This window comes from Oreochromis aureus, linkage group 7 (assembly GCF_013358895.1).
Source record: "Oreochromis aureus strain Israel breed Guangdong linkage group 7, ZZ_aureus, whole genome shotgun sequence".
NCBI lineage: Eukaryota > Metazoa > Chordata > Actinopteri > Cichliformes > Cichlidae > Oreochromis > Oreochromis aureus.
Genome location: NC_052948.1, coordinates 22,718,526 through 22,731,814, shown reverse-complemented (window position 1 = coordinate 22,731,814; position 13,289 = coordinate 22,718,526). Strand labels below are relative to the sequence as shown.

At 38.6% G+C, this 13,289-nt stretch overlaps 1 protein-coding gene across 7 annotated transcripts in view; it reads right to left on the bottom strand.

Moving 5' to 3' along the window:
• Positions 1-13,289, bottom strand: part of LOC116313968 (transcription factor SOX-6-like) — a 102,085-nt gene that overhangs the window by 66,708 nt on the left and 22,088 nt on the right. For all 7 annotated transcript variants that reach the window (XM_039615542.1, XM_039615540.1, XM_031731828.2 and 4 more), the window contains one exon: positions 892-1,111. In XM_039615542.1, the coding sequence (XP_039471476.1) occupies positions 892-1,111 (220 nt within the window). The remainder of the gene's footprint in view (positions 1-891; positions 1,112-13,289) is intronic.

Here is a 13,289-nt window from a genome sequence, read left to right as displayed (position 1 = left end):
GAAAAGATTATTTCTTTATAGGTTCTCACCAGTGTCCTGTGCTGGTCCATGAGGGACAACGGTCACATATGTGAGTGTGTAAGTTGGAGAGAAAAATAGAGAGAAAAAAGGAAAAAATATAGAGCGAAAATTCAAATATTCATGAAAATTTTTGCCTTCAGGCAACTTTGAAGTCTGATACCGATGTTAAGTCGACTTTTTGAATATTGTTATTAATGAATTACTGCATTTACAGCTGTTATTATGCACTAGACATGGGTCAGTATAACTGAGTAACAATTTCAAAACATCTAAAGAGCCATAATCATGCTTCAGTAACACAAGTAATTTAAAAAAATGGGACATTTCTCGGCAAACTATTCAACTCTACCACAACAATGATAGCAAAGGAAACTTTCCCCTTTCCTCAGAGGGTGAAGCACATTTTGTCCATTAGGGACCCACAGAACCTGAAGCCAAGTAACTAACACCTTAACAGACACACTCAAACACACATACAAACACACACACCAAAGCAGGCTGTGGAGATGAGAGGAGGCCAGGGGTATAACTCTCTAAACGAGATCCCTCACTGGGCTGCCTACAGCACCGCCTGTAGCACACAGGCCAGAGAGAACTACCAGTGAATGCGTGCGTGGGTGCTTTCTGTGTGTGTATGTGTCCACTACACCTTGTGCACACTCAATAGTGCACAAATATCACTATGCATGAAAATTTGCACACCCTATGTATTCCTGCATATGTTTTCACGAGTGTTTTATGATTTGTGAGCCCCGAGTGTGTACTCTGTGCACACACCCACATTTGTGTGTATCTGAGTTATAGTAATACACAAACTCTCAGGATAAGATGTGGTCAGTTTCTCAGCTCTTGGCCTAATTCACTTCTCACCATCACAGCAGGACTGACATTCTCCCACTCAGCGTCTGTTGGTTTCTCTCTGATTGGCTGCAGTTCGTCTGGGTGGGACTGGTCATGCAAAGAAGGTGACACCGTCTCCTTTGGGCCGTCGTGCTCATCACCAACCCAGCCTGCACTGTCCTGACCAATCACTTCCGCTTCCTCGGGCGGTGGATGAAAGGGAGGCGTTGCTCGCATGGAAGACATCATTCTGGGAACAAAAATGAAGGGTTTAACTTTGGTTTATGAACTACAGTTATATCAACCAGGATGGACGCTCACTGAAGTGACACATAAACAGCTGCAGACTAGTGCTGCTGTTCTCACAATGATAAAGACTAAAAGATATTTGTCACCAGCCAGACTAACACCAAAACCTTCCTGGAAGCCGTGATGCATTTTCTGTGGAAAACTGCAAACAATGACACACCAGCACGGGAAAATAGAGCAGTGTTTTGTTACATTTTGTTTTGACAGACATTCCTTTCATAACAATATTATCATGATTGGACTCTCCTTAAGTGCTGGAGGTTGGTTAGTGTAAATTAGCAGTATCATCAGTATCAAACAGTACCAAAAATGCAGTTTTCTACTTTTAGTGTGTTAAATAATTTTAGATTTTATTTTTTCCACCACTGACTGCACAAAAAAAGCCACAAAACACTGTTGGATAATTTCACAACCATGCATTTGAATCGATAACTCAAAGCCACAACTTTATTTAAATGCAGAGACATGAATGTGAAATATGTAATTATGGTTTAGTCACACACAAACAATTTAAAGTACATATCATATTTTTGGTATTTACTCAGGCACTCATGCAGCGCGACTAACATGTTTTCATCCTGAATGTACATGAAGCGTGCAAACACACACAAATCCACACTCGTGGGGATAATCTATTAATCTATTATGCAGCATCAAGGCCTCTCATCACCTCGGAGCTGTTACAGAAGCAGACGCTATAGGCTGCCGAGTTTAAGTGGAAAAATCTCACTTTTTTCTAATATAAGTCTTAGATTGAGTCACCAGGCTAATGCATCATTTCCTGTAATGATTTCCTTTCATTTGACTGTACTTGTGACGACATTTACTGACCACAGTGAAGCCCTGCCTTCTTACTGGCTTAGACGAAAGGAGGTCTAATCTAAACACGGGCTCACTTGTCCTCAACATATATACGAGTACACACAAACGCAAATACACTAAATACATAAACAATTCTACATTAATAAACACAAATCTAAACTAAACTGTTAGGTGACAACTGATGGATCAACCTGCTCTGAGCTGCTTTTGCTGTGATTACTATAGCCGGTGCCACCCACCCTTCCACACACATGCACGCAAATGCATACGCACAGCTTCAGTGAAAAACTGATTACTACTTCAGCATCAGCTGCTCAGTAAGTCAGAGCAGGCTGTCTATCTCTGATATACGCAGCCTCCTGGGTGCTCTTAAGTGTTACGTCTGACCCTCAGTCAAATGTCTGAAAGGGCGGAGCGGGGGTGCAGTCTGAATACATGAGGAGGGAGAAGAAGATGAAAAGGTATTTAATTGATAGAAGGAGTTAATAAAGAGTGAAATGAATTGAAGGAGCAAAAGAAAAAAAAGAAAAATGCAAAGACCGAAAAAAGGATGGAGAGGACAGGAATGGGAAGCTCAGTTCCAGCGCAGGTCCAGACTGATTATTTGAGAACTGAGAAAACCGTCCATTTGTGTTTGCATGTACAGTCTAGCTGAGTGATTTGCTCAGTGAATGTGAGGGTCGTAATGTTCAGTGCATGTTGTCTCTTACTACTTCTGGTGGAACGCAGCTTCCACCAACTCTGTGATGCAGGAAAAATTAGAGGAGGGTGGATAGTGGCATGCTGTAAAAAGTGAGACCTGAAAACATTAAGAACCATTAATAGTCCATGATAGACTGAAAACCATCAGAAATACAATGTAACTAATTTTACTGGGAAATTCTCATTTATGTTCCCTTTTTCTTGTTACTTTTTACTTTACTGAACCTTATTATTGCAGTTTTTACTGCAGTAATGAAATGCAGTTTATTTGCTGCATGCAGGTTAATCCATATATAAAATTCTCATATTTTTAGTGCTTACTTTAGCTTCTTTAAAAAAAAAAAAAAGCTTTCAAACTCAATTTTAAGTAGGTCTGACGAGCCTTCTTTACAAGTAATCCAAGTTTCAAAGTACTTTTTTTTAATTTTTTACAACTGGCCAACAGTGTCATCCATTCACAGCCAGATTTAAATTTAGTAGAATAGCGCGGGGTTTGGATTTCTCAGGTCTTCTTACACGGCGATATGAGTGTAAGAACCCAGACCACCAACAAACAACAAACCATAATCCACGATCAACTCATGGTATCCAAACTGGAGCGATGAGAGAGCGATGGGCAACTGGGGAGGGAGACTACAGAAGACAGCCTATATTTAGCTGACAATATTGCTGGTGCTGTGTTTATGAGGGAGCTTAAGACTTAGTTTCTTGGAACTGGTGTCTCATATGGCCAGGAATGCCCAGACTCTTAACTGCCAGTGATTGGGTTTCTCCATGCAACAGTACAGGGGTTTATTGGTAAGCATGGCAAGCAGGCCTTTTGTGATTAGAGCAAGAAAACGGTGTATTTCATGCACTGAACATTAGACAGAGTAGCATGCTATACCAAAAAAAAAAAAAATGCTGATTACTTTAGTGCATGATAGAAATGTGCCTGATTTTTTTCATTTTTTTACATTACCTTCTAAAGCTACACTATTTCATTTTTGCAAAAAAAAACATCACAGTGAAAGAAAAGTGTTGAATAATGAAGCCAGAATGGAAGAAAAACAACAACTAGACATTGCAGAATGCCAAGAGATGCCAGAGAAAACACCACCAGGAACAATGAGTTGTTACATGTGATCATTTTTCTTTGCGTCACTGTTTTCTAAAGACAATAAGAGATTTAGTGAGTTTGGTATATTTTTTAGGCATGTTAGACAGCTGGACATGACAGTATATGTTAAAAATCAATTATGCTCTATAACTAATAACTAATCCTTGTTGTCTTTGAGCTGTATGGTCATAGTCGTCTGAGATTCTCAAAAAATATGAAACTGTACATTTATGTGTCCTAATTTAAAGAAGATGCATTTTTTGGGGGGGTCTTGACACGACTCATTAACAAAATGTCGCCTCTTTCCCTGTTGACATGTAGGCAGAAACTGAGTTATTATGGCTGAAAAGAAAAATCCTTCCCCCAGTGAGACGGACAAAAAAGACAGTCTTCCTATGCTGAGGCCCTCTGAGGAAACAGTAATGTGATGGTAATGTTACACCAATACCTGAAAAACAAATTCATTTTCACACGCATCACTCCGAGGCTCTCCCAAAGTCTTTTCATATTGTCAGACATCTAGAAAAACATCAAGACTTTCCCCTGGAAACGGTTCTCCTGTCTGAGATGTTTCTTGGAAAGTGATACTGGTGAGATTGCCTGTTTGATAACTGAACAGAGCATGCACTGTTGAATGAGGAGTCTTAATTTTTCATCCTCGTGCATTTCTGGTTTTTCTGCTTTGTTTTCCTTGTTTGCTTTTGTTATTGTTGTTTTTGTTTTTTAATGTGATTCCAGGAAAATCCATCCAACAAGCTGTTAATAGCCTCATTATTAAATCTATGTAATATGCACGTTTTTCACCTACTGTCTTTAATAATCACAATAAATGTATGCCCAGCAATTTTACCTCCTTTTTGGTTTATGGTCCTTTCTTTCCTTTGCTGTGGATGGAAATTTTTACAACCTTTAGCTCTCAAACGCACTCAGCAAATAAAGTGCTGCTGGTGGACAGCTATCTAAGTCTCCTTCTAAAACGTGGACAGTAACTTAGAATCCCTTTGTGTGTGGAAGAAAAACGAAAACCAGGGTCGGTATTTGGCAGGAAAGCGTTGTTCAGATCTGGCCTGGAACCTGGCGACTTGGCAGAAACAATCAGGCATTGTGGAGCGTGGACGGAGAGGGACCTGTGACAGATGAGAGCGGGAGAGAGAGGGCCCCCTCTTAGAAAAACAGTACACAAAGCGCCATTCAGAACCCAGGTCCCTTCTGCCACTTGTGGAGCTGGAGAAGGGCTCCGACAAAGGCCCCCAACTCGACCAATTGGGTGTAAAATCTCCAGCCGTCCCAGCTTTACAGAACTAAGGAAGTGGGAAATACCAAAGAGACAGAGAATAAGAAAAAAGGGAGAAAAAAATCAGGAGAAAGAAAATAAGGACTTTTCTTGGAATTGTTTGTCTTTTGGACAGGCCCAACAAGAAAATAAGGTGAAAGAGAGAAAACCGAAGATTTTAAATAGAACACTGAGGCCCTTCTCCGAGTCTTTCTCTGCAAGAAAGATGACATTATCAATGGCATTCTCACAATACCATTTTGCAGGTTTTCTCCATCATGTCTACACGTTATATGCCAATTTTAAACTCATCAAAGTAACGCAGGGAGACGTTTGCAGAAAAAAAGTGCTTGATGCTAAGAGCAGAGCAGTGGGCTAGTTTAGCCATGATGTTTAGCATTTTATTGGAGTATTAAACCACATTGTCATTAAAAGTTCTCGATTACACATGGAAAACTGTAGAAGCCATACATTTCAAGCTTCTCAAATAAGACTGTAGATACATGTTTTTTTATCAGCCGTTTACTGTTAGTTTGTCCTTTCTGTAACTTTTTCGTCACATTTTTGTCTCTCCAGAAACACTTAGGTCATATTTTGTAAAGTTTTTGTGCACTTCTGCAGCGTTTTTTTCCTATTTTACGATGTTTTCTTAAGTTCCAGTTAGTTTGATCTGGCATACGTCAACACGAAATTCTGCATTAGCTTTCCAATAGAACATTCTCGTAATGAAATAATGACATTAAAAGTAGATGTAATATAAAATGAGTTGATATGAACCAGAAATATTCCTTAAAATTCGTGGACCCTTAAGAAGCAGATTTAACAAACAACAAACAATATCCAAACATACTTGATTTTGTTAGTTTGCTTTGTTGAAAACATGAGAAATTGTTTAGTGACCATCAATGAAGTTCGTTGAGAATTCACAGGTGTGAACGGGTAATGTGGTTTCTTTCACTGGATAAATAAAGAAAAAGAGGGAGAATTGGACTTGTATGAGAGCAGCTCCCCCAACTCCTAAATCTTATGTCTGTCTGGACTCTCATTAGATCATCGCAGAGTGCTGCAAACAGAGGGCACTGTCATAGGTCAGACATGTGGAATGTGAACACACATGCTGCCCTGTTTTCTCCCAGAGATTTCTCATCATGGGTCTTTTGCCCAAAATAGAAAAGTTCAATAGCAGCAGTAGTTACCCCCCCCCCCCAAACCAGCCAATTTCATCACTGGCTTAATAGCAAGAAAAGCAGTTTTGTTTTCTGAAACTCCAACTCATTGGATTTCGCTTACAGAGGCAGCTCTGTAGCCGCGCAGCCAACAAGTAGCTGTTCTATTTCACTGCTGTAGTTTCGTATCACACGCAAAGGCAGGTATTCTCTGACCTTTTCATGACTTAGGTGAAACAATGAAAGAAGGTATACAGTGGGCGGATGCTGTGCATGAATGTTGGGTCCCAACAGTGTCTGCATCAATCAGCCATCACAGCCAAATCCTTCCACAAATCTCAGGTAAATAGAACTTATTGTGCGAGTATGTTACACTGAGCGGCTCTGTGTATTTACCACGTCAGAAAATATTTACAACCACAAGGCACTCAGAGGGGAAGGGTAGAAGAAGCATTTAAGCAAGGTACAAAGTACAAGTTTAGCTCTTATTTAACAGACTGGTGTGATTCTAAGCTGTAAGAATATAATCTAATAGTTGAAAGAAAGTTTTTTAAAATTTCTAACTTTATTTAAACAATGCCATTTGCCTCCGTGAGGGCAGATGACATCAATTTTTGTCCGCAACAGACACAACATGTTCCCTGTTTTTTCATTTAATTGGTTTAACAACTTGGTGTTACACAAGTGGTGAAGATGTTGGTATACAGTTTACATACCGGTTATGCAATAGTTTGCAGGCAATGTTATAAATGTTTTTTTAACAGTGCCAACACAGAATTTCCACACTTGCTTTCAATTTAGAATCACAAATGAACACAAAGAACACAGGGAAAACCCACACAGGCACAGGGGATAATGCTGCCCAACTAACTTACATAGAAAACATTTTATTTCTATCACGTCTGGAAATAGATCATTCACACAATACTCTACATGTACCACTGGGAAATGGCCTTATTAACCTCTGATTGGCTATATGGTGTAGTTTGTCGTTTTTACCTTCAGTAATATGGTGGGGATGTTATTAAACTGGTTCCACACAGTGAGATCAGAACTATAAAATGTTCAGTCTGTCAGATGAGCCACTGAAAATTAATAAAACAAAAACAAAGACAGAAAAGGAAGATTTGGTGGATTTCTATCATTTAATTGGCATTAACATGCCATATCAGGTGCAATATGTTCATATACAATATATTTTAAAATAATGTTAATGATATAAAATGTTAAAATAATGTAATGTAATGTTAAAAAAATGTTTCCAAGTATAAATTTACACAAAAAAAAAACAAGAAATCCTTCCTACTTTATGAGAATGTGGAAAGAAAATATTTTGATACTCCCCAGCATGAAAAAATGCAGTTTAAGGATTTCATCCGTCATCATGGACACCTGGAGCAAACACAGGGTTTGATGCCTCCATTAGTCCTGCTGATGTAAAAATCTTAATCAAAGCCAACGATGGAACGGTTACCAAATTATGAATGCATCGTTTGTCAAGTGGGCGTAAACACACTTCATTATGCTCTGGGCCTGTGTGTTCGGCCTCTGTACCTCGATGATGCCGGACTAAAACCGCAGACCCCCAGAAATCCAGAAGTGGCCTTAGTGACCAACACCCTCCCTTGTGCTTTTTATTTTTCCTGGCATGTGAACACACCCCTAGGTAACACAAATACAGTACACATATACATTTATCTACTTCATGGCAACGATACAGCGTAAACCAATGAAGAGACCATTGAAAACCAAAGTCAACACTCAGTGGCTCAAAGGGACTGTTTGTGTGCAGCCCCTCGCTCACAGTAGTTAGAAGCCCTGGTCAGTGTGAACATTTTCTGTTCTAAGGTATGCCTCATAATATGTCGCATTAACAAAGTCAAACAGCGGACGTAATTATGCCTAAAAATTTATAATAACAAATACTGAAGGATTATAGAAGTACAAGGTATCTGTATAAGTTGGAAGCCTCCAAAAACTATTCAGAAACAGACTGTTTAATGAAGCACAATGTGAGGAATACAAAGTAAAGTGTCTTTTTAATTGCTAATCATGCTCAAAGGTGTAATTTCTTGTGAATATATGCATGCATATGCATATGTATTATAAATATAAGGCCACATCCAAACGCTGAATCAAAACTATGAGTCTGAGTATTATGTAACTTTTAATAAAACTGAACATTCATAAACGAGCAAACCTATCAGGTATTGAAATATTTTATAGTCAGTGCACACAAAGGTGGAAACAAGGCTTACGTTATGATGGCAATTACTTGAGGACCCTTGAAAACCAACACACTTTTGTTTCTGTTCTGCTCATTCGTTTAAATGTCTACACCAGCATGCGCTCGTCTATGATCTCTCTTTCTGCTGACCTCTTTACACCTTTGATTTGTATCAGCTTAAAGCACACACAGCTTGCCATTTGACAAACACCTTATGTGAGGTATTATGCTACAGTATATATCTGCGTGAGCTGATGGCACTAATTGAAGCTGCCAATTACCTTTGACCTCTGGAAGACACCGGAAACCTTTCACCCCTTTGGGGATGAACATAACTCCACTGTGATGCACAAATAAGCTTGTTGCACAAGTTTTAAGCCTTGCTATGCTTTGACCTCCGCATATAGTCACTGAGAAGCTGTAAAGAAGGGTGAATCCAATTATCTTAAGAATATAGACAAAACCATAAAGTCTTTCTTTTTAAGGAAGAAAGCCATTAACTGTACTTGAACTCATCCTTAAGAACTGAGTCAATATTAAAGTGTTTCCCTCTGCACAGATGCAACTGGGTGTGGTTAAAATATCTCAGAAGAATGCAAATATATTTACTAAATCAAATACATCAAGGAGATTAACCAATCAAATAGGGTTCATTTTCCAGTGGATTAAGTTTCAAAAGTATATTTCAGGGTGACAGCGGCAGTACAAAGTTATCACAGAAGCTTGTGGCGATACAACAGCTGCCCTCACACATGAGTGATCACATTAGCCCAGAGGCAAGCAGCAGAAAAAAGCTTTAATAAGTAATTTTAGGACTCGAGGGTCTCGCTAAATTTGAGAACAATCATCAGACACGCTCAAACATGTTCAGTGTTCTTCAGTCCTAATTTACTGCATTGGTTTACCCTGTTCAAAGTTATAATTCATAAATTGTTGACTTAAGAGGATATAATGGTCCCGAAGAATTCAGGTCTCAGAAACAAGAGAGAATTCTCACTTTACATCACTGATATGAAGTGCCAAAAAAAAACGCTGAAAAATGCTCTTCGTTAGGAAAAAAAGTCACAGCAATCCTAAAAAACAGTAAATGTTCATAGCGACTTTAAACACAAGGGTGAAAAGACATAATCAGCGCTAATACCCAGATACAGTGCTCTGAAAAAGGACCGGACGATCTCAATTAGTGACAAAATCCATTTGAGCAGATTTTCACCAATAGTATTTTTTTAAATGCTTCCAATGCTTTAAATGCTTAGATCGTGCCATTGTAAGGGAAAACCAAAATCCTTTAAAACTTTGATGCAAACAAAAGAATTAGAATCAAACAAGCAGCTCTAGTGTGTCACATCATCTGCAGGAGCGTCCAAACAGGTGGCTTTTAGAGCACCCGGGAGGCGCGAAAGCCTGCTAATCCTAGATTAGGACTGACAAGTCGTTTCACTGCATGTCCCCATTGTAATCCCAGTTGCCTCTCTATCCGCTGACAATGAGCTTTGTTCCCTATCTGAGAAAGAGCTTTGACGATTTGTTAGCATGAAATGAATGCATTATTCAGACGCATGCTACTTTCAGTCAGTCAATAAAAACATAGTTTTATTCAATTATTAACCATTTTAAATGCATAATGTGTACAGATGGCCCTGCCAAGTCATCTTTGCTAAGAACATGGGGTTTTATTTCAACTCATTTTGGTAATGGCTAACATGTACGCAACATGCAAGGAGTAAAAAAGCAAAGATGGTGGGAATGTGATTGCATTTTTAACGTATCAGATGCTCATAGATGCATGTAACTGAAACTGCAAATCCAAGAATATAAAAGCTTTACATTTTCCTAAAGTGAAGTTAATATTATGACTCTTCCGATTAAAGCATACATTGTGTGTCTTCCTCATCCTTTACAGCAGGGAATGTCTGTTCTATGTGCATTTGTGTTCCTCACATTAACACTGAAGGTACCAGGTACCAAATTTCCCACGTGTGGGACTAATAAAGGTTATCTAAAATCTTAAATAAAAGTAATCTTACCAACAGGGAAGTTTTCAGTGCTGTTTTTTGAATATTTTAAATGTTTCCTTCCTTTTTTTTCTTTGTCCAATTGTGTCATTTTTACACTGAATTTACAATGTGGCTTATTTTACAATAAAAAGCAGCAATAACAAAGAAACATTTCCTCAGTTATTTACTTTAACACTTTTTAAATTAAAAGGGAAATTTTAGAAAAGGAAATTTTTCAAACTTTTTTAATTACTAAATTTTTCTAAATTTACTTTCAAACTTGCTTGCCATCTGTTTTTTCATAAGAAAGGCTACTTTGTCTACATATGCAAAACCTCATGGTTAAATTGAACAATCAAAACTTAACAGGAACTGTAGAGGTCAAGTAGGGAAATTATTGGTGATACATATATATATAAAAAATATATATATTTCAATGTGTGTATTGTGTGTGTGGGAAATGATTTAAATGATAGTTATGCATGAAGTGATAGTTAATATTTGATACCTTGGATGAGCCAATAAACACGTGTATACTGTAGCAGAGAGAAATGAAATACTGAAGAGACAGCCCTGTAGCTGGTTTAGAAAACAGGCAGTAAAAAACTGAATAGGTCACGGTGGATTTTTTATATGAAGTATGTAAAAACACATATACAACTATACACAGCCACAGCCTTGGGTGTCGAGAGGTGTGCGTGTGTGCTCCAAGATCAGAGCCTCTTTAAACCACACAAAGTATCCATTGTCCTACCTTGCAGAGAATACACATTGTTCATGGCGCACAAGGCCTAACTTCAAACTAGGTTGTTAATCTGGCCAATCACAGCAGCCGATGTTCACAATGACTTAAGTCCTTGAAACAGGGCAAATATTTAATACTAAGGTGGAGTTAGTCGTTGCAAAAAGACTGATGTCAGCCGTGGACAGTCTATCAATTGTGCATAATATAATGAAATCCATCTTACATTTGTTTATCTGAAGGGCTAGTGGATGATATGAACATTCAGGCACACAAGCAACACGAGGCATGTTTTCAGTTAGTTTGGAATGGACAGGAAAAGGCAAGTATAGCAGTAAGAAACAGAGAAGAAGAAGGAGCTATAGCACGTCTTCCACTGGAAAGCAAAATAACCACGGGCAATGAATCAAAATAATTTACAAAAAGAACTTGGATTGGGTGGAGCGCTTTATGCGAGTGTGTAAATATCCCTCTCCTGCGCTCTCTGTTCGTGGTTGGACTGGAGTGCGACGGTTACTCGTCCAGCTGCTTGATTTTTATCGCATTAAGTAACATATCTGGACAAAGGTCTCATGGGACCCGCGCAAGAATTTCACAGTTGCTGGAAGGGAGCAATGTTTTTAATACGGCAGAGTTTCTTTTCTGCCTGGTGCCACTGGATGATTCTCGTCCTCTGTACGCTCGTTCTCTCTCTCTGTACAGCTGTTTTACTCTCCATCACAGCACTGGGCATGCAGGCTGTAAATCACAATTAGGGGCTTCATTAGATATGGCTGATTTATTAAGACCCAGGGCTTGTCTCTGAGCCTTTCAGCCATATATTAGCTAACTAAAAATCTCATACATAGTTATGAGACATGCTGTTTACTGTATGGCATATAGGGTCATATGCCAATAGACATTAATTATTGAGTAAGACTCCATAGGTTAAATTAATAGCATCCAGGCGATAAATCATTTGGATTTGTGTATTTTTCCTCAGCGACGCCTGTGTGGCACGCTTTTTTCCTGCATATCTGAGCGTGTATCTTTTTTATATAACAACAAACTGGCAGCAGCATCAAAAATCTGTCTCTATTATCAGCAAGCAAACCGGCATTTGAAAAGGAGCCAAGCATTTTGGAGCCTTATCCAAAGGCTTTAACAAACATGCTCTAGAGCTGCTCGCCCTCTTAAACACAAGCACATAAATTTGGCCTGCATTCATTTCCCAGTTACTTCAGTCTTAAGTGTCCCTGGTATACATAATACAGCATTGTTTTCCCCGTAAATTATCGCATTGTGTGTCAGCGTTTGTCAATTGCCTGAAAACACAAACCTCGATAAGGTGGCGTACATACTCTGAGTTATTTAAATTTAAATGTTCCGGCCTGCTATGCTTCGTCTGCCTGTGCTGAATGCCTAAACTTAGTAAAGTACATCAGAAAAGCATTGCGAAAACATCCTGAAACTGCTAATCAAACAACTTTTGATTTCGAAAACAGCCTTTCACAAACTTGGGCTGCTATCCAAAATCACTTGTGTTATTTCTTGTTCCTCCTTACATACCAGCATGCCTGCTCATCCCGTGTCACCTTATAGGCCGAGATAGTCCTATGATTAGTTACAGCTTGAACAGGTGAGCTTCAACTTGTTCAGACCTACTTATAGTGAAATCCTATTGTTAAGAATAGAAGAGGGTTAACAGACGCAGAATAGATGGGAAGAAGCAATAAAGAAAGTCTTGATTCCCTCAAAACCCTCACAGTACTTAAAAAGACGCTTATATCATAAGATCAGTCGGACATAGCCTAACTGCATATACTCGCCTGCAGGATAAAATGAAGCTAAACATCAGCTACAAATCTATGTCAGGTGAATGTGTGTGATGGAGTAACTCATGGAAGTCTTTAATTTTATGGAGCATTTGTAGCATTTTGGTTGAGTCAGTTTCTAACTTTTTTTCTTGATTAAAATGCTAACTATTATTGTTGTTTTCAAAATATAAAAACTGTAACATAAGCCAATCATAATTTCTCACCATCAAGTTTACAACGTTAGATGGAACCTGTGTATTTTGAGGCCCTTTGGTTTAAAAAAACAATTTCTGTC